Here is a 24,048-nt window from a genome sequence, read left to right as displayed (position 1 = left end):
ACAGTTCAATAGAGAGTCATTCTTCACCAAGCACTTCAACTATAAAGAACAGTTTCCATTATTCCATTTTAGAATAAAGAATGGTGGGGAGAGGGGGAGCCCAGAGAATAATAATATTCAAATATCTTTGAAAATGACTAGTGAAAGTGAAAGTAGATAATTATACTAAAGATCTACTTTCCTATGCTTAAATTTCAGTGTCAGCGCCAACCTGTGCTTTTAAAATGTGTCTGTATAGACACATGGTTGTTATTGTAGAAAGGTGCGGGTGTGAGTTTGTAGCTTCCCAAGAAAAATGTTTAAAATCACACGGATTTGTGCAGTTAGTTACTATGACTGTCTCTTTAACAGAAAAAAAAGAGGAGAAAACATAATATACCTTCACCAGGTTTATCCCCAGTAAATTCTCAGTCGCTTCTCATTTGTGTGGAACAGCAACTGGTGTTGATTTAAGGCTTTCCTGGTGGCTCAGATGGTAAAGAATCTGCCTGCAATGCAGGAGACCTGGGTTTGATCCCTGGGTCAGGAAGATCCCCTGGAGAAGGGAATGGCTACCCACTCCAGTATTCTTGCCCAGAGAATTCCACAAACAGAGGAGCCTGGTGGGCTACAGTCCTTGAGGTTGCAAAGAGTTGGACATGACTGAGTTTCACTTTAGCTCCTTAAGAGACAACTTTGTCTTTGTCTTCCAGGGGTACAATTCACCCCAGGAGTACATTGCCACACAGGGGCCACTGCCTGAAACCAGGAACGACTTTTGGAAGATGGTCCTGCAACAGAAGTCCCAGATTATTGTCATGCTCACTCAATGTAATGAGAAGAGGAGGGTAAGTACTTTCAATCCTTTGAAAGTAAAGAATTCAGTCTCACTTAGCAGTAAAACCTGCACCAGCCACTGCCAAGGAATGTGCTCACTGTGGGGGGGAAGGGAAGCTTAGAAGGGAGGGGACATATGTGTACCTGTGACTGATTCACGTTGCTTTATGGCTGAAGCCAATACCATATTCTAAAGCAATTATCCTCCACTTAAAATTTTTAAAAAGGTGTGGGTGTAATTTTATAGGCTTCCCAAGAAAAATATTTAAAATCATATAGGTTTATGCAGTTAGTTACTATGATGGCCCCTTTGATGGAAAAAAAAAGGAGAAAACATTACATAAGTGTATGTTCCCCTTGCTTCATTCTTTATCCTCACCGTAATCCTATATGATTCTTCAGAGGCGAGTCATTTGCTTTCTCTAAATGATCACTGACTGTTTCTTCCCCAGCCTGCTGGTCTTAAAAGGTTATGCTATTGCCCCCTCAGGTGAAATGTGATCATTACTGGCCATTCACAGAAGAGCCCATAGCTTATGGTGACATCACGGTGGAGATGATGTCGGAGGAAGAGCAGGACGACTGGGCTTGTAGACATTTCCGGATCAACTACGTAAGTCACAGAGCAGGGCTTCAGGGGCCGTCCCGGTGCTGAGGGAATCCCCAGGCTCAGGAAGCCCATCCTCCTTCATGGGAGACTGTGAGTGCTTTAGACTTGATGACACTGCTTCCTCCAAGAGAAAAATGCCACATACAATGTGCTTGTTTCCCATCTCCTGGAGGCTGATGTGGATAAAATGCCTGGTCCAGACAGCCGGAGGACACGGAATCAGAAGGCTGCACTGTGCCCTCTCAGATTCACCCAGGGCAATAGAAGACACAGTGACCCACGGCTCACCAGCATGACTAAGGAAAGAAGTGTTGCCACTACTTATACTGACTATGTATGAGTATAAGGAGGATATGCAAAATAAGGATATACTTACATTATAAATTCAATTGTAATTTTAGAGGTAGTGGTTTAGGTTTTGTTTGGCTTTGTTTCTTATTTTGTTGTAGTTTGGTTTTTATTATTTCAAAGGTACTTCTGGACCTTATTAATCATGGTTTCATGGCTCTTTTGAAATGCTGTTGATTCCTGGTGGTTAGTATGTCAGAAAAGTCTATTTTTCCTGAAGGCAGACTTTTGAGCTCAAGCTGAATGTTGGTGCACCAGGCTAAGTGCTGACATCAGTCACAGTCACTCTGGTTCCTTCTTTATGGATCCTTCACAGACAGCAGTCCTAAAAATAGGAGGGAAGTTTTACTAGTACTGTGTTCTCCAGTGGAGTGTGCTCTCTGTTGAAGACAAACAATAGGAAATGCCTCATTAAAACTCACTTCTCTGCTTAGAAACAACCGTTCCTCACAGTACGGGTCAGGGGATGAACAAAAAGAGGCTGCTTTGTGAAGCCTTTGCGCTAAGAATGAGTTTTGCCTTTTAAAAGTTGGAAAAAATTAAAGGACGAATACTATTTCACAACAAATAATATATGGAAATTACATAATTAAAATACCAATGTCCGTAAGTAACATTTTATTGAAACATAGCCACAAACTTGTTTACTGACTTTCTATGACTATTTCTGTCCTACATCAGGCTTGTATAGTTACAGCAGAGACTGTATGATCCACAGAATCCAAAATATCTGTCTGCCCTTTGCAGGAAATGCTTGCTGACCATTTAATACAGACAATGGAAACTGGTTTTTTGTTTCCATATAATATAAGCCCTCAAGAACTCACCATTTATTGATATTTACAAGAAACAAATCACTTCTTAACCGCTAGCAGTTAACAATGGCTTTAGCTGCATTAAGAATGTAGGCAGATCCCAGTGTAACTGCTCCATGCTGTTCCATCTCTTTGAAATGCTCATCTCCTCCCGTTCTCTAAGAACATCCCTACTCAGAGAGTCAGCTCAAATGTCATCTCTTTATCAAGCCTTCCCTAGTCTCAAGAGACCCTTCTCCCTTTCCTCCCCTGCTCTAATCCCATGTGTATCACTCCAGTGCACTACAAGTGGTCACAATTCTCTGATTTCCTGTCTGCCTCCTCCACGTGCTATGAGCTTCATATACAAGTATCCTGTTTTGATAATCCTTGTAGGGACTTCCCTGGTGATATAGTGGTTAGGACTTTACCATCCAATGGCAGGGGTGTGTGTTTCATCCTTGGTCAGGGAATTAAGATTCCACATGCTTCCTGGCCAAAAAAACCAAAGCATAAAACAGAAGCAATATTGTAGCAAATTCAATGATTTTTAAAATTGTCCACATCAAAAAAATCTTAAAAAATAATAATTCTTTTAATCCAAACAGTTAGCCACTTAATAATCTTGTGAAATATAAAAAAAAAAAAATCAGTGAATGGATGTTTTCAAAAGTAAGGGAGTATTAAGAAAACATCAACAGATTTAACCATCAGAGAAATATTTAACAATAGGAATTTTATTTGAACTCTGCTTTCTGTCTTGGTTATGTCAACCAGAAAGCAGTGCAAACTGCTAGACAAATATAGAATAGATTTGAATAGAATAAATCTTTCCCTAGGTTTTGCATATAGGAGAAAAAAATTGCAAAGTAAACATAAGGTATGTTCCCTTGACAGGGAAGAGTGACATCAATTATGGTATGAGTCATATTACACTTCTTGTCCTTGATCTTAAATGATGACCTTTCAATGACAAACGTGTGAAGGGCTTGAAGCAGACGAATAAAATGTTTAATGGCAGAGTTTTCTGGAAATATTTTTATAGTCACAAGCATCTGGTCCCAGAGTGCCCCCTTTGGGCCATAAATATACAGAATCGAAGTTTTAAGCTCCTGCAATGAATACTAAACTAAAGACTGTCATGCTATTGCTGATGAATAGACTTTTTAAACTTTTTTTTCATTTTTGGCTTATACACTTCTTTATCTCCTCCATATTTCCATATGGAATCTTTCAGAGTAAAACCAGATAAAATTACCTAAATGAGAAAATCAGAGACATTTTGGAATGACTAAGATGTAACCAGTAAGGTTTTCTCATTTAGTAAGAAAGGAGGAAAATGACTGTAACACACAATTTATCACTTTCCAGTACTTGACACTTGGCATGAACTGAATAATAATTGGAAACTAAAAACCAGCAAAAACTGGTTTGTTCCCATTCACATATGCCTTGCTATTAAGCTAACAGGAATCAGCCATCTGATGCAAAGACCTCTGCCTTGCAGCTACAGAGAGACAGATGACAGTTTAAAGAATGCCTAGTTTTGAACCACTTGCATATTTTAGCTGGATACCTTGTCAGATCAACCAGAGGAGACTTTATATATATTCTATATACATAAAACTACAGATATAAGATTGTATATATTTATATATGTGCATGCATAGCCCACCGTGTACAAGTCTTGTGCTCAGTCTACGATCCTCATTTGAAAAAAGCACTTGCTTGAACTTTTCTGGGCAACCACAGATATGTGGTGATGAAATATCCTTAAATCCTCCTGGTGTTGAGTAATTCATTCATTCTGCACAATTTATTCTGCTTGAGTTACTTTCTTGCCGTACTACCTGAAGACAGCGGTGAAGCTGGCCAGCGTCTTTGCAGATTTCATGCTTCGTGTATCCAAGACAAAGTCCTTCAACCTGTGCAGAGAGGGAGGCATTGAATGTGGCTGGGGATGTATGGCCTTAGGCCAAAGAGACAGTGGGTCTAGTTGAAGTGCTGAGATATATATATATATATATATATATATATATATATATATACATACATATATACATACATACATACATATACATACATACACAAAAAATATTATATTTTATTTATTCTTATTTATTTTTGTAATTTTACCTCACCCAAGACCACAGACTCTTTGAAATTCATTTCTCTTTAATACCTGAAAACCTAAACTTTATATCCAGACAAATTCTTCCAAATTACAATATAATATTCCATCTCCTGAATGGATTCAAGAGTCTTAGCAAGTTTGGGAGATGAAGGATGCATTAGATCTTTGTGAGGCTTGGATTTGGAATATTTCTGGTAGTTGATAACAAGAGCAGAATAAAACTATATGCTTGTAAGGTAGTAGGGGGCTAAAGCAAGTAATTCTTGAAGGGCATATATCCTAGTTGTTATTTACTCAGGTCAGAGAGAATAATAGTATGTTTGGTGTATGGGCTCATATGAATAGGAAAATATAGAAAATATCCATTTTTGGTGATTCCCAGAACCACTCACTGAAACGTGCTGTGCTGCGGACTTCCCTGGTGGTCCAGCAGGTTAAGACTCTGTGCTTCTACTGCGGGGGCACAGCTTCTATACCTGGCCGGGGAACTAAGGTCCTGCACGCTGCCCAACTCGGCCAAAAAGATAAATAAATAAAAGGAGAATGTTTAAAAATAATAACAATTTTAAGAAAAGATATGCACTGAGCTGGGTGAGAACAAGTGGTAGTTATTACGTAGCAGTAGTGATGAGGCTATCTAACAGAAACCACCCTTCACAGACATGTTCACACTTAATTCTCACAACAACCCTTGTTAAAAGTATTATGAGACCCTCTTCAAGTAAGAGAACACTGGTGTTCAGTGAGTGCATCTTGTGTTAGGTCCCCTAGTATCAGAACCCAAGACAGGGATTGTCATACATGGGGTTTTTTGAAAGTGTAGTATTGCGTGAAATCCATACAAGAAAAGGGAAGCAGGAGAAGACAAGAGAGTTGTCTTAGCCTGACATTTTGCTCCCTGGTGGAGGAGCCTGGTAGGCTGCAGTCCATGGGGTCACTAAGAGTCGGACACGACTGAGTGACTTCACTTTGACTTTTCACCTTCATGCATTGGAGAAGGAAATGGCAACCCACTCCAGTATTCTTGCCTGGAGAATCCCAGGGACGGGGGAGCCTGATGGGTTGCCGTCTATGGGGTCGCACAGAGTCGGACATGACTGAAGTGACTCAGCAGCAGCAACATCCATCACAAAGGGGCTTTCCTGGTGGCTCAGTCGATAAAGAATTGGCCTGCAGTGCAGGAGACCCGGGTTTGATCCCTGGGTTGGGAAGATCCCCTGGAGAAGGAAATGGTGACCCACTCCAGTATCTTTGCCTGGAAAATCTGATGGACAGAGGAGCCTGGTGGACTGCAGACCACGGTGTCGGTGTCGCAAAGAATTGGGCACGGCTCAGCAACTAACACTTACTTAATTACTTACTTATCAATCACAAAAGGGAAAGGGGGCGGCAGAGGATGAGATGGTTACATAGTATCATTGACTCCATGGACATGAGTTTGAGCAAACTCCAGGAGAGAGTGAAGAACTGGAGAGCCTGGTGTGCTGTGGTCCATGGGGTCGCAAAGAGTCAAACTTAGTGACTGAATAATAACAACATCCATCACTCAATCACTGTGGTCTGCCCTCAGCCTGGGAACCTGATCTCTTAGGCACTTTCCAGCAGGCAGCTCCCTTTAGTGGGAGACAGCTGTGAGGGATGGGGCTGCAGCCAGATGCTTCTAGCAGCATCAGGGAGACAAAATGGATCACCGGCCAAGCGGACCCAAGTTGGCCACCAACCGCATCTTCCAGTGTTTAATTCATTGCCCAGAACTGATGTAACTTCTGAATGGCAGAACGAGGATGCAAACCCTGATTTGCTTAAGCTCTTATCATGACCCAGGCATGGATTAGCCTATTTATCCTACTGTTTGAAGCTTTATACAATTGGTATTTGTTTTTCTCAGGGCCTGCTTTGAGCCTGACACATTGCTGAGAGCTAGAAAGGGAGGTGTGCTGACCGGGAGTGGAATGCAGCCTTCCCATCACTCAAGAGCTGCCATGGAGGCCTGAGCCATCCTGACTGTGGACTGAGAGATTAATGCTTGTTTTTCTCCCAAAGGCTGACGAGATGCAGGATGTGATGCATTTTAACTACACTGCGTGGCCCGATCACGGGGTGCCCACAGCCAATGCTGCAGAAAGCATCCTGCAGTTTGTACACAAGGTCCGACAGCAGGCTATGAAGAGCAAAGGCCCCATGACTGTGCACTGCAGGTAACCTCCTCAAAGGTGCTGGCTGTTAGAAATATGGAGGGAATTGCCCATCATTCCGTAAATCTCTGATCAGATTGAATTAACTGGTCAGTGAGTTATAATTTTTAAAAATTTAAATGGTGGAGAGGGAGGTGGGAGGGGCATTCAAGATGGGGGAGACACATGTATACCTGTGGCTGGTTCATGCTGATGTATGGCAAAAACCATCACAATATTGCAATTATCCTCCAGTTAAAAAAAATAATTTTAAAAAATTTAAAAAATTATGATGAATAAAGTCTTACTAAATACATGATTTACATATAATATGGCTATCTTAGGGCTTCTCAGGTGGCTCAGAAGTAAAGAACACACCTGCCAATGCAGGAGACGCAAATTTGATCCCTGAGTTAGGAAGAGCCCCTGGGGAAGGAAATGGCAACCCACTCCAGTATTCTTGCCTGGAAAATTCCACGGACAGAGGAGCCTGGCGGGCTGTAGTTCATGGGGTCACAAAAGAGGCATATACAACTTAACAACTAAAAAACAACAACAACATTGTTTATCAGAGGTAGCAATGAGACAAAGATGTCAGAGGAGGCATTGGTAGCCAATAAGCCTGGATCTGCCATAAGGGTGCTGTCATCTGCATATATGAGGTTATTGATATTTCTCCCAGCAATCTTGATTCCAGCTTGTATTTCTTCCAGTCCAGCATTTCTCATGATGTACTCTGCATATAAGTTAAATAAGCAGGGTGACAATATACAGCTTTGATGTACTCCTTTTCCTATCTGGAACCCGTCTGTTGTTCCATGTCCAGTTCTAACTGTTGCTTCCTGACCTGCATACAGATTTCTCAAGAGGCAGATTAGGTGGTCTGGTATTCCCATCTCTTTCAGAATTTTCCACAGTATATTGTGATCCACACAGTCAAGGGCTTTGGCATAGTCAAGAAAGCAGTAATAGATGTTTTTCTGGAACTCTCTTGCTTTTTCCATGATCCAGCAGATGTTGGCAATTTGATCTCTGGTTTCTCTGCCTTTCCTAAAACCAGCTTGCACATCAGGGAGTTCACGGTTCACGTATTGCTGAAGCCTGGCTTGGAGAATTTTGAGCATTACTTTACTAGCATGTGAGATGAGTGCAATTGTGTGGTAGTTTGAGCATTCTTTGCCATTCCCTTTCTTTGGGATTGGAATAAAAACTGACCTTTTCCAGTCCTGTGGCCACTGCTCAGTTTTCCAAATTTGCTGGCATATTGAGTGCAGCACTTTCACAGCATCATCTTTCAGGGTTGGAAACAGCTCAACTGCAATTCCATCACCTCCACTAGCTTTGTTTGTAGTGATGCTTTCTAAGGCCCACTTGACTTCACATTCCAGGATGTCTGGCTCTAGATTAGTGATCACACAATTGTGATTATCTGGGTCGTGAAGATCTTTTTTGTACAGTTCTTCCGTGTATTCTTGCCACCTCTTCTTATTATCTTCTGCTTCTGTTAGGTCCATACCATTTCTGTCCTTTATCGAGCCCATCTTTGCATGAAATGTTCCCTTGGTATCTCTAATTTTCTTGAAGAGATCTCTAGTCTTTCCCATTCTGTTGTTTTCATCTATTTCTTTGCATTGATCGCTGAAGAAGGCTTTCTTATCTCTTCTTGCTATTCTTTGGAACTCTGCATTCAGATGCTTATATCTTTCCTTTTCTCCTTGGCTTTTCACCTCTCTTCTTTTCACAGCTATTTGTAAGGCTTCCTCAGACAGCCATTTTGCTTTTTTGCATTTCTTTTCCATGGGGATGGTCTTGATCCCTGTCTCTTGTACAATGTCATGAACCTCATTCCATAGTTCATCAGGCACTCTATCTATCAGATCTAGACCCTTAAATCTATTTCTCACTTCCACTGTATAATCATAAGGGATTTGATTTAGGTCATACCTGAATGGTCTAGCGATTTTCCCTACTTTCTTCAATTTGAGTCTGAATTTGGTAATAAGGAGTTCATGATCTGAGCCACAGTCAGCTCCTGGTCTTGTTTTTGTTGACTGTATAGAGCTTCTCCATCTTTGGCTGCAAAGAATATAATCAGTCTGATTTCGGTGTTGACCATCTGGTGATGTCCATGTTTAGAGTCTTCTCTGGTGTTGTTGGAAGAGGGTGTTTGCTATGACCAGTGCATTTTCTTGGCAAAACTCTATTAGTCTTTGCCCTGCTTCATTCCGCATTCCAAGGCCAAATTTGCCTGTTACTCCAGGTGTTTCTTGACTTCCTACTTTTGCATTCCAGTCCTCAGATATGCAGATGACTCCACCCTTATGGCAGAAGGTGAAGAGGAGCTAAAAAGCCTCTTGATGAAAGTGAAAGAGGAGAGCGAAAAAGTTGGCTTAAAGCTCAACATTCAGAAAACGAAGATCATGGCATCCAGTCCCATCACTTCATGGGAAATAGATGGGGAAACAGTGGAAACAGTGTCAGACTTTATTTTTTGGGGCTCCAAAATCACTGCAGATGGTGACTGCAGCCATGAAATTAAAAGACGCTTACTCCTTGGAAGAAAAGTTATGACCAACCTAGATAGCATATTCAAAAGCAGAGACATTACTTTGCTGACTAAGGTCCGTCTAGTCAAGGCTATGGTTTTTCCAGTGGTCATGTATGGATGTGAGAGTTGGACTGTGAAGAAGGCTGAGTGCCGAAGAATTGATGCTTCTGAACTGTGGTGTTGGAGAAGACTCTTGAGAGTCCCTTGGACTGCAAGGAGATCCAACAAGTCCATTCTGAAGGAGATCAGCCCTGGGATTTCTTTGGAGGGATGATGCTAAAGCTGAAACTCCAGTACTTTGGCCACCTCATGCGAAGAGTTGACTCATTGGAAAAGACTCTGATGCTAGGAGGGATTGGGGGCAGGAGGAGAAGGGGACAACCGAGGATGAGATGGCTGGATGGCATCACGGACTTGATGGACATGAGTCTGGGTGAACTCCGGGAGATAGTGATGGACAGAGAGACCTGGCGTGCGGCGATTCATGGGGTCGCAAAGAGTCAGACACGACTGAGCGACTGAACTGAACTGAAGCCTGGATCTAGCATTTTTTGCCTTGTGAGCTAGAATGACTAAGTGTGTGAGAGTGTGTGTGTGTGTGTGTCAGGTGGAGGGGTGGGGTTTGGGGGGTGGTAGTGGTAGTATGTGTCTCCCTGGAAAGAAAAATGCCCCATAAGCTACCAAGTTTCTGACTAGGGAGGCTGCACTTGCTGTCAGTCATTCCCAGGCCAAAAAGCTTTGCTTCACAGAATGAGGTTACCTAGTCTCAACATGCTTCCTTCCAAGAGCGGAAAATAAAGCTGCTCAACCCTTGTCAAACATGTGGCCTCCTTTCACGCAGGGAGCGGGTACAGTTCTGGATGTGACTTCATGAGTGTTCACCCAGGCCCAGAAACATTCTACGTGAGAAGATAGAAGGAAGAGTTGCCTGGTAGAGAAAGCAAATCAGGGCTCTGAATTTGTGGTTTTTCATGTTGGATTTCTCTCCCAGCAAATCTCAGAAGCAGATTGCTTTTGATTGCTTTTCATTCCCTTTTCTCCTGTGTGCATGTACATATGTTGTGAGTCATGTCCAGCTCTTTGTGACCCCCATGGACTATAGCCCACCAGGCTCCTCTATCCATGGACTTTCCCGCAAGAATACTAGAGTGGGTTGCCGTTTCCTTCTCCAGGGGGATCCTCCTGACCCAGCATCAAACCTGCATCTCCTGCCTTAGCAGGTGGATTCTTTACCATCTGAGCCACCAGAGAAGCCCTTTCTTTTTCTTGTATTTCCTCATAATTCAGAGTTCAGAGTCAGCTGGCACTTCATCCCATGAGTGATTGGAAGAAAGGAGAGCTGAGTTTTTCTGTGACACTGGGGACTGTGGTGATGAACTGGTTCACCTGAATCACTCCACTTCCCTCTATACTCAGAGTCCTGGGACTTGGGGACTGAAAGATACTGGATCCAAATATTAAAGCTGATTTTGAGGCAATTACCTCAAAGATCCCTGGGTGCCTGAAGCAGACCAGCACCCACTAGCAGGGCAGACACGCCCTAAGGAAGGTCTGAGACAGTAAATTTGACCTAGGGCTGGATGGCCCCCATGCTAGAGCTAGAGTGCGGGCATCTCAGCTCGACTTTAAAGTTGGACAGGAGGGTTTAACTCTGAGGCTCCTCAGAAGGCTGGAATTGTTTACATGTATCAGCTTCTTGGGCTTCCCTGGTGGCTCAGTGGTAAAGAACCCACCTGCCAAACCAGGACACATGGGTTCAATCCCTGGGTCAGGAGGATGTTCTGGAGGAAGAAACAACCACCCACTTCAGTATTCTTATCTGGGAAATCCCATGGACAGAGGAGCCTGGCGGGCTACAGTCCATGGGGTTGCAAAAGAGTTGGACACGACTTAGCGACTAAACAACAACAAGATCATCTCCTTGAGGGCTGGTTCTTGCCTGGTTCCTGCTGGTTCCAGCAGGTTCCATATGAATCCTCACTTTCCTAAGGAATAGAGAGCCCAGGGGCAGGAGGGCCAGGGGTGGCCAAGGCAGACCCACAGCAGTCTAAGGGAGGGAGCAGCGATAAACCTGTAATATTAGGAGAACACCAACCAGGACTGCATGTAAACATCAGGGAGGTAAATAAGTTCACTTGTATCATTTCTTTTTAGATTCCTCCTATAAAGAATGTCATAGAATACTATTTACAAAACGGAAATTGACTCACAGACTTGGAGAATTCATGGTTGCCAAGGGGGAAGGATGCGGACAAGGGACAGCTAGAGGGCAAGGGAGTTTGGGATGGGCATGTACACACTGCAATATTTAAAACAGATAACCAACAAGGTCCTACTGTATGGCACATGGAGCTCTGCTCAATGTTATGCAGAAGCTCAAATGAGAAGAGGAGTTTGGAGGAGAATGGATACATGTATATGTATGGCTGAGTCCCATTGCTGGGCACCTGAAACTATCACAACATTGTTAATCGGCTATACTCCAATATAAAATAAAGAGTTTTTTAAAAATAAGGGCGTCCCTGGTGGCTCAGTGGTAAAGAATCTGCGTGGGAATGCAGGAGACATGAGCTTGATCCCTGATCCAGGAAAATTCCGTATGCTGAGGAGCAAGTAAGACCATGAGCCACAACTATTAAGCCTGGGTTCTAGAGCCTGGGAACTGCAACTATTAAAGCTGGCGCGCCCTAGAGCCTTGCTCCACAACAGAAGAAGCCACCACAATGAGAAGCTGTCAAACCACAACTAGAGAGTAGCCCACACATCCAGAGAAAAACCGGTGCAGCAGTGAAGACCCAGTTTGTAGCCAAAATCAATAAATATGATTATTAAAAAAAATAATCGGTTGGGAAATATCATCAATTTCGTCTTCTCTTCTCAATGATGGTAGGTATAGTTTTGGTGGATTTTACACTTATTTGTTTCCAACAGTGTAGAAAGTGAAAGTGAAACTGAAGTTGTTCAGTTGTGTCTGACTCTTTGTGACCCCGTGGACTATAGCCCACCAGGTTCCTCCGTTCATGGGATTCTCCAGGCAAGAATACTGGAGTGGGTTGCCATTTCCTTCGCCCCGGGATCTTCCTGACCCAGGGCTCGAACCCGGGTCTCCTGCATTGCAGGCAGATGCTTTAACCTCTGAGCCACCAGGGTCCCCGTCCAACAGTGTAGAAGGGCAGTCTGTAAGTGTCGTGATATCGGAACCTCTTTTTCAGCGCTGGAGTCGGTCGGACGGGAACGTTCATCGCCCTGGACAGGCTCTTGCAGCACATTCGGGATCATGAGTTTGTCGACATCCTGGGGCTGGTGTCAGAAATGCGGTCATACCGGATGTCTATGGTACAGACCGAGGTAGGAACTGAATCATAGGCATTTTTAAATTGGGGCTTGACTGAAAAACTTCCCACTATTCAATCCCATATTTCAAAACCATTGTCTCAAAATGTTTTTTTGCATTTGCTGTTCCTAGTTTCTTACTGTGCACATTCAAACTGCTCCAAGGTGTAAAAGAAACAGATAACCATTCAGTGTATAGTGTCTACACTTTTATTGGTGTCCTATGCCCTCCAGTAAGCCAGAGCACATGGATGTATCTATAATGGAATAAAACCTCTTTGAACAGACCGAGAGTTCAGTGAGGGTAACAGCCATCTGGGGAAATGCCACCAAGTGGAGACTTTGGAATTGGTGTGATTTAATTTCTATTTAAAATGCTAGACTCAATTCTGTAAGTTTGTCATTAGTTTGCCCTTCGTGTGACTCTGTTCACTTGTGAGGATAATATGTGTTGCACATGTGCTTTCTGATGAAATAAAAATCTTTATGATTTTAAGGATTTCCAGCCCTTCATCCACCAACACAGTCTCCTTGAGCTAAATGAATGGATTCCTTATTGTAACAACACAGAGACATCTCCAGAAATAGCCATCAGTGCTACCTGCCCCCCTCCCGGGGCTGCCTCTTCTCCCAAGCCCTTTCCTCCCGTGAAGCCTTTGAAATGCACTCAGGCTGGAATGGCAGCCCCGCCCGGTGCCCGCACACAGCAGCACAGTCTCTGAGCATCCGTGGGTGTACACTTGTGTGTGCCCCAAACCAGAGCAAAATAGCTTCTTGGTAATCTTAGTCACCCAGCCGTACTCGCAACTTCTTAGCTTCAGGCGAACAAAAATAATCCTCCTCCTCGAGGAGTGTGTGTGGGAGGAACACTTGCGGAATAGAATACAACCTGGCCTGACCGCTGATTTCAGTTCCCAAGGGATTAAAGCCTGCCTACCTCTTCCCTCTGCTTTTCCCTTCAACCACCACTAGATGTCAGTGCAGCGCAAAAGCCTGCTGTCCTGGCTCCTGTCCCAATGCTTCCGGTTTTCTCCCTTCCCTTGCCCTTTCCCATCTGGCCAAGGTTCTGCACAGCCATTCATTCCAATGTGTTTATTTCTGAGCTATAGCAACATCATAGCACTTTAGAAACAGTAACTCATTCACGTTCAGATGTCTCAGGGATGATTAGGAAACGAGACATCTATTCGTGTCCTCCTCGAGATCACTCATATCCCAGCCCGGTTGCCTTCTAATTTACTGCCGTGGGGACATGAACATCACCTTGTTATCATAAGTTTAAAAATGTCCCGGTTTCCCAGACAAGCCCAACTACCTAGTAATTAAACATTGCTTTATGAATCCATCCATATTTTTGGTTTTCACTTCCATAAATCCATATCCTACTATGTGATTAAAACTCCCTGTTATGTATATTAATCCCCAAGCTTCAAAGGGCCACTCCTTATTTTAAGTATTTTGGGTTTGATGAATTGTCTGCCCCCATTGACTTAATTTATACCTTTTATAATTTTATAGACTGTGATTATAGCCTGTTAGCTTTCAACTTCCCAGCAACAGGATCTTAATCCCTTTTTAAAAACTACCTTCACATGGCAGACCCTCTATCTGGTTTCCAGCATCATTATCCTTCTTCAGGTGTGGACATGAGACAAGGACTGCACCATGTGCCTTTCTGCACAGCTGAGAAAAAGTCTGATTCCCTCCCTAACTCTCTTTCCTCAAATTTTGATTGCTGCTTTGTTTATGGTGGTATTTTAGGTTGACATCTCCAGGGAAGATGGTCTTTTTAAAGTATGATATCCCTTCCCTGAACTCACATGGGAAAATTCAAGGTCTGCAGAAGAGGCAGAGGTCACCACGGGTCACTTATTTTTCCCAGCTGTTCCAGTCCACTCTCAAGTTCCCTCAGGATTTTGCTGGGATCCTCTCTAGCTCAAGTTGTTTGTTTATGTCAACTTCGTCATTAGTCATGTCTGGAACATCTTGTCCATTGATTTACCTCTGTTTTCCCTCATTCCTATGCTCTTTGTGGTTCAGCCTGTAACTCGAATGTTAGGATTTTTCCTAACATGCTCCTTGAGCTTATTCATGCCACAGTTCTGCAGCCTCCTAGTTTACTGATGGTAATAAATAAAAAGAGCTGAGTAAACAATTATTTTCCTTCAGCATCCCAAAGCGCTCCTTTGACACTAATGGTTTTCAAGAGGCCAGAGTAATTCTCCAGCTGAGTCTGTGTAAATACAGAAACCACAGTGCTGTGTATAGGTTACCTCCCAGGCTAGTTTCTGATTTTTCTAGGTCCTCTTGATGGCCCATCACCCCAACCCCTCTACAAAGAGCAGAATTCACTGATTAATTTGGCCATGTCCTCAGATACACGTGTCAAGTGCCTGCTGCATGGGCTGTATCATGATGAACCCTCCTCCTCTTTCTCACCTGAGCAGATGTACCATGTGGGTCCCTACATGAGAGCAGAGAGTAGGGTGGTCAGATCAGACTCTGCGAGAGGCCTGAGTCCCAGCTTGACCACCGCACAACTCACTTCACCTCTCACAGCTCCCATTCCGATGAACAGATACACACAGACATATAAAATAGGTAACCAACAAGAACCCTGCGAATAGCACAGGGAACTCTGCTCAATGTCTTGTAATAACCTATAAGAAAAAGAATCTAAAATGAAAGACATAGATGCGTGTATAACTAAATAAATTTCCTGTACTTCCAAAATGAACACACTGGGGCTTCCCAGGTGATGCTAGTGGTAAAGAACCCAACTGCCAATGCAGGAGACGTTTAAGAGTCTCAGGTTCAGTCCCAGCGTCGGGAAGATGCCCTGGAGGAGGGAATGGCAACCCACTCCAGTATTGTTGCCTGGGGAATCCTATGAACTGAGGAACCTGGTGGATTACAGTCCCTGGGGTCACAAAGAGTTGGACGCAACTGAAGCGAATCAGCACACATAAATCCAGTTATGTGTTCTTTCAGTCATGTCCAACTCTTTGTGACCCCATGGATTGTAGCCCATTTTAAAAAGTTAAAAAAAAATTTTTTTAATGTTTTTTGAAGTTCCCATTTCTCATCTATAAAATGCAAAGGACGACATTCACGAATTGTTTGCTGTAAAGTATGCATCCAATGAACTGATACCATCAAGATAAGTGCTTTGAAACGATAAAGTGTGGATGGCCTTCACCTCTCCTGGGCTCTCTTCTGTTTTTATCAAAGGTTTTCTTTCATTTTCCTCTCACAGGCTTTCTCTGGAGGTCAGCTAGGTAGGGCCTTGCTTTGAGCCTCCAGGCCTCCTGACTGGCAGCTTAGATCTCTCCTGAACTCTCAGATATGTGTCTGTTAATAGTCTTTTGTTTACTTTTCCTGTGGCCTAAGTACTTTATTTATTTATCTATTTATTTGACACAAAGTTTTACCACTGTGTCGTTATGGGTTGGGAAACCAGGCATTCTCTGCCCTTATCAATGCCCCGTGCTTGACTCAACACCAGAGGCCGTGGAGGGATATGTCATAGTGAGAAAGGGAAGCTCAGTTACTGATGTGATATTGTCATGAAATAAGGGAATATATTTTCCCCCAACTTAAAAAAAAAAAATACATGTGAGTCAAAGCCAAGGAAGTCTGAAGTCTTTAACCTCATCATTTGTATGAAGTTGTCAAACAAAAGACTCCTTAAAATGCTGTGGATATTTTAACTGGTTCTCATTTAAAGATCGTTTTTAATGGTATGACTTAGAGAGAAAGTCTGGGAAATAAGGAAAAGGAAATGGGATAAAGATAGCTACTGTCAACATTTTGGTATTCGGAAAGATTAAAGGCAGAAGGAGAGGGGGCTGGCAGAAGATGAGATGGTTAGATAGCATCACTGACTCAATGAACATGAATCCGAGCAAACTCCGGGAGATAGTGAAGGACAGGGAAGACTGGCATGCTGCAGTCCACGGGGTCACAAAGAGTCAGACATGACTTAGCAACTGAACAACAGCAATAACAACATCTCGGCCTTAGTCAAGTATAATGTTCACGTGATTGTACTCATATGCTCTATACACATATCATAATTTTACATTCTGAATTTTCACTGAAGATTTTGCTATGTGTATCATCCTAAATTGCCTAAAACTCTATAAATCTCATTTTAAAGACTGAATACTCCCTCACTTCCTTCCTACTGTCTTACTTCTGTCCATCCACACAACGTCATTTATTAGCATTTTATTAATTGTACCTCCACCAACTGGTTAAAAATGGCTGGTTCAACAAATTCAAATCATCATTGAATGCTACTTTTTGTTTAACTTTACTCACTTCGTAGATTTAAAAAAATAATTGTTTTAGTTTACAGTTTTTTTATTGGCCATTTTTTGTACATGTTTTAATATTTTCTCAGTTTACCTTAAAAAACATTTAGTAAGTACAAACAAAGTGCTGGGTATTAGGTATAAAAAACACCCAGTCCCTGCCTTTCAGGAATATTTGGTCTAGTGGTTAGTATATTTTATTTATTTGCCAATTTAAGTGTGTATGTTACTGATATGGATGAATTTTAAACAAAGATAAAGGTATTGACATTTGTCATAATTCTTGAAAATATTTTTCCCTCTCAGTTTCTAGTTTGCCCTTTATGTTATTCTTTTTTCTACTTTTTACATACAACAGTTTGACATCTTTGTTCTAATTTATTTCATTGTTTAAAGTTTAGAAAGCCCAGGGGCCTCCCTAGTGAGCCAGTGGTTAAGACTCTGTGCTTCTGATGCAGGGGGTGTGGCTTTGATCCCTAGTCCAGGAACTAAGATCCCATATGGGGTATGGCATGGCCAAAAAAAATTTAGAAAGCCCTTCCTTAAAGTAATCAGAGAAGAATTAATCTATATATGCCTTTATATTTTTATGGCTTAATTTATTAAGCTTCTTGGAATTTATTTCAGTGTATTATGAGGCAATGTGCAATTTTTTTTTGAAAAAGCCCCGTGATTTACTGATTGAATATTCATTGCCCTTAGCATTAAGTAGTGTAATCTAAATCCTATTATTAAACAAAATATTTTTACAGTTGATTCTCTTGGATCTTCTAGTTTTGAAATTGTATTTTACAAATAATGAAGATTGTTTCCTTTGACATTCATCATAGTATTTAATACTCCCATAGTATTAAAAATATTATATTTTTGCACAAACATATCTTTTTTTATTTTTGGCCTTGCCGCATGGTATGTGGAATCTTAGTTCCCTGACCAGGGATTGAACCCATGCCCCCTGCAGCTGAAGCACAGATCTTAAACACTGGCTACCAGGGAGGTCGTTACATAAAGATACCTTGCTCTAAAGCATCTTTATCTTTTGCTCCAGGAGCAGTACATTTTTATCCATCAGTGTGTGCAACTGATGTGGATGAAGAAGAAGCAGCAGTTCTGTATCAGTGACGTCATCTATGAGAATGTCAGCAATTCCTAGCTCAGAATCCCAACAAGTAAGTAGAGAATACCCCATCGTGGGCACCCTGTCTTAGAACAGTGAGAGAGGATATGATGGGATAAAGCAAAGGCGGCAGCAGCTATTTGCACTGACTCTGCCCCCACAGAGTTGGCCATACGGAAAGAGACAGTAGCAGATCTTAGAGCTTCAGTGTGCCTTGGTTGGTGAGTACGGCAATGCAGGAGCTTCAGCAACTCACAAAGATTGGAGCTGTATTCCCTCCTGCCTAAAGCTTAAATTACTCTGATATTAAATCTGTGCCTGCAGATCCAATCAGGATATTACCATCCAACCCTACTTGCAACCCACTCCAGTATTCTTGCCTGGAAAAATCCCATGGACAGAGGGGCCAGGTGGGCTACAAAAGAGTGGGAAATGACTTAGCGACTAAACCACCATCACTATTTGTCTAGATACTTTATGCAAATATTTTGTTGACTACAAGTGCCATAGAAAGAGTTACAAAGGAAATATGAGCTGAAGTCAACACTTCTAAAGAAGAAAAACAATATTGACAATAGTCTCAGGTTATCGGAGTTTGGAAATGCCTTGATTTCATCTATTATATGAGCAGTTACTTGAGGACATCCTGAAAAAATTATACCACAGTCAATGCCTTGCTCTCACATTCTCCATAGATCAGATTTTGGAGGTGCAAATAACTGTGCCTAAAGTAACAAATAATCTTAAAAGATTCAATTGGGTAAACAGAGCATGGCATGTGTCTGAATATATTGGTATTGGGGGCACCACTGACAGGGAGAGAAAGGAGAGGGGTGCCTTGTGGAAACATGAAAGGATATGGACCAGTGGGTACCACGATAGGATTAGCATTGGTCCTTTACATCCGTCAACAAAGAGAGACAGGAAGCACGAGGAAGCAGGAAGGATAAAAAACAAGAGAAGACGTGTGTGTCCTAAGTCGCTTCAGACATGACTGAAGGACTCTGAGATCTCATGAACTGTAGCCCACTTCTCCATGGGAAGACAGACAGAGACAAATTTGCAAGCAGAAGGAAAGGCATTCAGAGCCATAGAAAGGAGGATGTACACAGAGAAAGATGCCCAGGTAAACCCACATCCTCGTGGGCTGTGGGGTTGAGTGTAATGTGAGCTAGTGATGGAGTCAGGAAGTGATCAAAGCACTTCCAGCCACAGGGTTGTTGATGAGTGGCTTTGCTCTCCCAGGCTACTTACCATCTCTTTCTCTCTTTCTCTCTCTCTCTCTCTCATTCACAGGACAGAACATGATGTGTACCCATCCCCCTTTGCTCCCAGAGTTTTTTAGGGGGGCCCTACTAGCCATTTGCTAAAAAAGAGCCCCACTTTGTAGTATGTGGCCAAGGAGATAATTTATCTCATATGAGCACCAGAAAGACTTAGCCTTAAAGAGCCTACTGTGTCTTTTGGACTCTTTCACTTCTGGACATTCAATAATGGACCAAATTCGACCAAACACCAGAAAGGTCCAGACGCTCTGCAGAGGGCAGGCAGCACAACACTTTCGAAGAGTTTCACTGGCCCTTTGCTGGTTGGGCTGAGGTTTTTGTTGTTGTTTTTAAGTGCAATAATTTTTGTACCTGTGTGATTTTATCAGAACATTACCTTGTTTTCTGCCTGCACTGTTGATCAAACTCATAGCCCAAGAAGGAACAGATATTGTTAGTGTCACATGATACCTCATTGTTAAAAAGAGGCATGGCCACACATGAAGAAATAGCACTTCTGCTTCAAGGAAGTTGAACCAATCATATCTGTGCTCCAACCCAGGCTATTGATTAGGATCGGGGAGGGTAGATGGGAGTAGAAAAAGGGGTTCTCCCCAAGGACCAAGCGTGTATCTTTTCCAAATATGAAAAGCTGTAATTCAAAGTAGAGTAGAAAAAATATTTAAGTCTTAATTGTTCTAGTTTTTTCTTTTTTTCCTGGCTAATGGTCCAGTGTTTCTTCCTTGGCCCTCTTGGACTAATATCACTGTCCAGATTCTTTTTCAACAAACTAGATCTGATTCAGAAGACTCTGTGAGGTCTGACTCTTTAGACTCCATTGCTATTGGGGCAGTCTTGGTGCCTAGAGTTTGCATTCTTTTTTCTGTTGACCTGCATACATGTAAAAGCTATTTTTTTGCAAGCTATAAACACGCACTTTCCCCCAAAGAGCTGGGAATTTATGAAGTTGTGGCAATGAACTACAGCATGCTAGGACAATGATTTGGCTACATTTTTTTGGGGAGGGGGGTTAATATTGTCAAGTGTCCCTCTGGATTCAGACAGAGATCTCTTTCTGTTTTGTGTTCCTTTGGGCTGTCCGTTTCATTTTAACCCATGTAACTAGCAACACTTTATTCTTTGCATTTTGTATAATTACAGTACATGATGGTGTCTTGTGACATGAACTGCTGTCAAAATGGACACGGATGATATCCTGAAGCCTGTTACTTTGTGTCACTTTCCTGAGAAAGAAGAGGTGATGATACACAAACTAAAACACTTTGAGTTGAAAGTAAACACAAACTGGCTGCCTGGCCCCGGCTGTCCTGAACTATCCTGTGTGCGTTTCAGAAGGCTGTGTCCCCCTGTCTGTGTATCCTTCCCTCGCCCTGGCTCCCCCTTATCCTGAGAACCTTCAGGAAGGTGATATCAGTTTCATAAGTGATCAGTGACCTTAGTGATGGTGAAGGATGCCAAGGGAACAGCTCTGCACCCCACTGTCTCTTGTCACTGAGAAGGCCTGGCCACAGCAGAGCTTGGCACAATCCTTTGCAAGACCTGGCCAGAGAGTCTCAGGCTGGCATCACTGGGGGAGTGGGCAGAGGTGGGCCAGACCCTGCAGGTTAACAGCTTGGCTTCCCTGGGTGTTATCAGTTTTGACTTGCACTCCCCTCCTTCCCCTTCTCACCTCCCCATTGCCCCCTCCTTCTCTTCTCACTCCCACACCTGAGATCCCTTCTTGGACATGTTAATAATGTATTGCTCCATTCCCAGGAACTAAAAAGTACCAAGTGTTTATGTGTGACTTCCTTAGGTGTTCGCACACAGACAGGTCAGGAGTGAAGTGTGCACCCTGGGGTGAACTGACAAGACACCTGCTGGTACTAGTGCATTTCCCATGCTCACAGACTGGAACTTTACTTCCCTGAAACTTTAAGCGCTTTGTACATATTTTATGATTGTCTGAGCACCCCTTCTTAGTAAGGATCAAATAGTCCCAGATCAATTTTCCCAAAAGAGAAGATGAAGTATCCAGAGATAGAGGGAAGGTTCAGAGAAAACTCACACCAGCTACTTTAGCAGATCCTTCGCCCAAGGGTTTTCACAGCCACCACTCTGTACACCCCTGGTACACCAGTGCTCCTAAAATTGTGAAGTTTATGGTGGGAAAAGCATCCATCTGTCAGAAGACTTGGATTTTCATCCTATTAGGGGACTTTGAAATTTATCTGTCCTGAGTCTCCACTGATGGACTGTGGAAGTGCCTACTAAAAGCACTGTATTTCACAGGTGTAAAAGGTATCAGAAATGATATTTCATGCAAAGATGCTTTGTGTCTTATTCTTTCTTGTACCTTAGGAGATTCTCGAACCACCTCAATTTCCACTGTAGGATTCAACTTTAAAAATTCAGAGCAGAGGCAGTCAGGGCCTCTGTGTTGTTAACTAAGGTATTTTAAAATCATCTGAGTAGTGCTACGACACAGTGAATATGGAGGCATTAGCACGTGTGGTCCACAGTAGCCTACATGGTGCTTAGAAAGAGCTGGAGATTCTGATTTTACATAAATAGCTTAGAGAATATCTTTGCAAACCACGGTTTCCTAACATATTTATGTTACAACACATGACATAAAACTTTTTGCAGAGGGGGTGGGGAAAAGTGAAGAGAAAAGATAGGAAATAAGATTTCAAAATTAACCTTAAGTGATAAGCCTAGATATTTGGCAATTTTTTCTTAATAAAAATCATGGTATTTTAAGTTTGAAACATATCTAAAGTGCAGTGCATCAGTTTACTTAAAAAGTCAATAGTGTCAAATGTATTTTTTGGGCAACAGATTTCCCTTTCTAAATATATTCTGAGTCACATAATTTTGGATTAACAAGATATTTAACTTTGAGTGATACTGAGATCAAATTTCTGGGCTGCAAAAGCCAATTTGGGAAGTTAACTGAGAAATGACCTCGAGGCTCTAATTTATAAATTTAATATCTAATACCAATGTATCCATACCTACACATTATATTAGTCTTCCCTTGTAGCTCAATTGGTAAAGAATCTGCCTCCAAGTCAGGAGACCCAGGTTCAATCCCTGGGTCAGGAAGATCCCCTGAAGAAGGAAATGGCAACCCACTCCAGTATTCTTGCCTGGAGAATCCCCAGGACAGAGGAGCCTGGCAGGCTACAGTCCAGGGGGTTGCAAGAGTCAGACACAACTTAGCAAATAAACTACCACCACACATTATATGGCTTTATTTAACTTGCAAAGGAAGGAAGGTAAAAGACGGTAACCTTTTGCTGTGTTCTAATCCAGGATTTATCATTTTCCACTGCAAAGTCAACACTGCCCTCAAATTTAAAATGAGAAAATTTAGTAAGATTTTTTTTTAAGTTCCTATAAAATCTTTAATCAGATTTTATAATCTCTGCCTTTTTCTAAAATCTGTCCCTGTCCCCAGAAAGGTGATACATCTCTCAAACGAAGCTGGGGCGTCAACATTTAAAGCAGGGGCTGGAGACTTCGAGAGTTTTTTTGCAGACCTTATGAGAGCTGCTGGCTAGGGGATTGGCTCTCAACCAAGGAGGTGCAGTTACTGAATTCGATCTCTCAGAGCCAAAATCCTCCCTGCTTTCTAGGAGGCCTTCCTTTCCTCCTCGGGAAATGTCTGATGTAATGAGCTTCAAACTAACTGGCTGCGTTCCATCTCACCGATTACTCTCCTGGGGCTTGGCACAGGCTCAGAGCTCAGAGGCCTTACCCAGCTCTGAATAGAACATCCACTTTGGCCAAAGGGGTTAGAAAGCAACAAAAACCCAACATACACCAACTCCTACCTCTACCTCTGGTTTTTTAACCTTCCTGTTTGGATGCATTTGAAGGAAACTTAAGCCATCATCTCTCTAATTCCTGACCTTCCAGAACAGCAGGATTTTTGTTTGTTGTTTTCAGTTTCAACTTATGCTTATCACAAAACCTGATCCTGGTGGGCCACTCAGTAAAGGATGAAGGACCATGTATAGCTCTGGCAGTTGTATTATGAAGGACTTGAGCAAACTGAAGATTGTCCAGGGCAGGTTACCAGAACCCTGAGCGATGCCAAAGGCAAAGGTCATGACTACTAGACTTTAACTGACTGAGGCCATTCAGCCTGGAGTCAAGGACGAGTCATTAGTTTTTTGGATCATTCATTAAACAAATATGTGTTTTTGTAATCACTTTGAATGAACCGATCAATCAACCAAAGAAAGATTTTTTGATCACTTACAATAGGCAGGCACGAGAGCACAAATCTAGAGAAGGGAATGGCAACCCACTCCAGTAATTCTTGCCTGGAGAATCCCATGGACAGAGGAGCCTGGTGGGCTACAGTCCATGGGGTCACAAAGAGTTGGACATGACTGAGCGATCCAGCCGGAGAAGGCGATGGCACCCCACTCCAGTACTCTTGCCTGGAAAATCTCATGGATGGAGGAGCCTAGTGGGCTACAGGCCATGGGGTCACAAAGAGTTGGACATGAATGAGCAATCCAGCACACACGCAGACCGCGAATGGTTGCTATAGGCTAACTTGGAAAAATATGTTATGGA

At 42.5% G+C, this 24,048-nt stretch overlaps 1 protein-coding gene across 1 annotated transcript in view; it reads left to right on the top strand.

Moving 5' to 3' along the window:
• Nucleotides 1-18,226, top strand: part of PTPRO (protein tyrosine phosphatase receptor type O) — a gene marked incomplete at its 5' end in the record, with an annotated part of 120,543 nt that extends 102,317 nt beyond the window's left edge. The window contains 5 exons of the mRNA XM_052640433.1: nt 693-827; nt 1,307-1,429; nt 6,746-6,900; nt 12,637-12,772; nt 18,122-18,226. Of these exons, the coding sequence (XP_052496393.1) occupies nt 693-827; nt 1,307-1,429; nt 6,746-6,900; nt 12,637-12,772; nt 18,122-18,226 (654 nt within the window). The remainder of the gene's footprint in view (nt 1-692; nt 828-1,306; nt 1,430-6,745; nt 6,901-12,636; nt 12,773-18,121) is intronic.
• Nucleotides 18,227-24,048: the final 5,822 nt, after the last annotated feature.

This window comes from Budorcas taxicolor, chromosome 5 (genome assembly GCF_023091745.1).
Source record: "Budorcas taxicolor isolate Tak-1 chromosome 5, Takin1.1, whole genome shotgun sequence".
Classification (NCBI taxonomy): domain Eukaryota; kingdom Metazoa; phylum Chordata; class Mammalia; order Artiodactyla; family Bovidae; genus Budorcas; species Budorcas taxicolor.
Note: the sequence above shows the minus strand (reverse complement) of the source record. Positions and strands in the feature narration are given on the sequence as shown.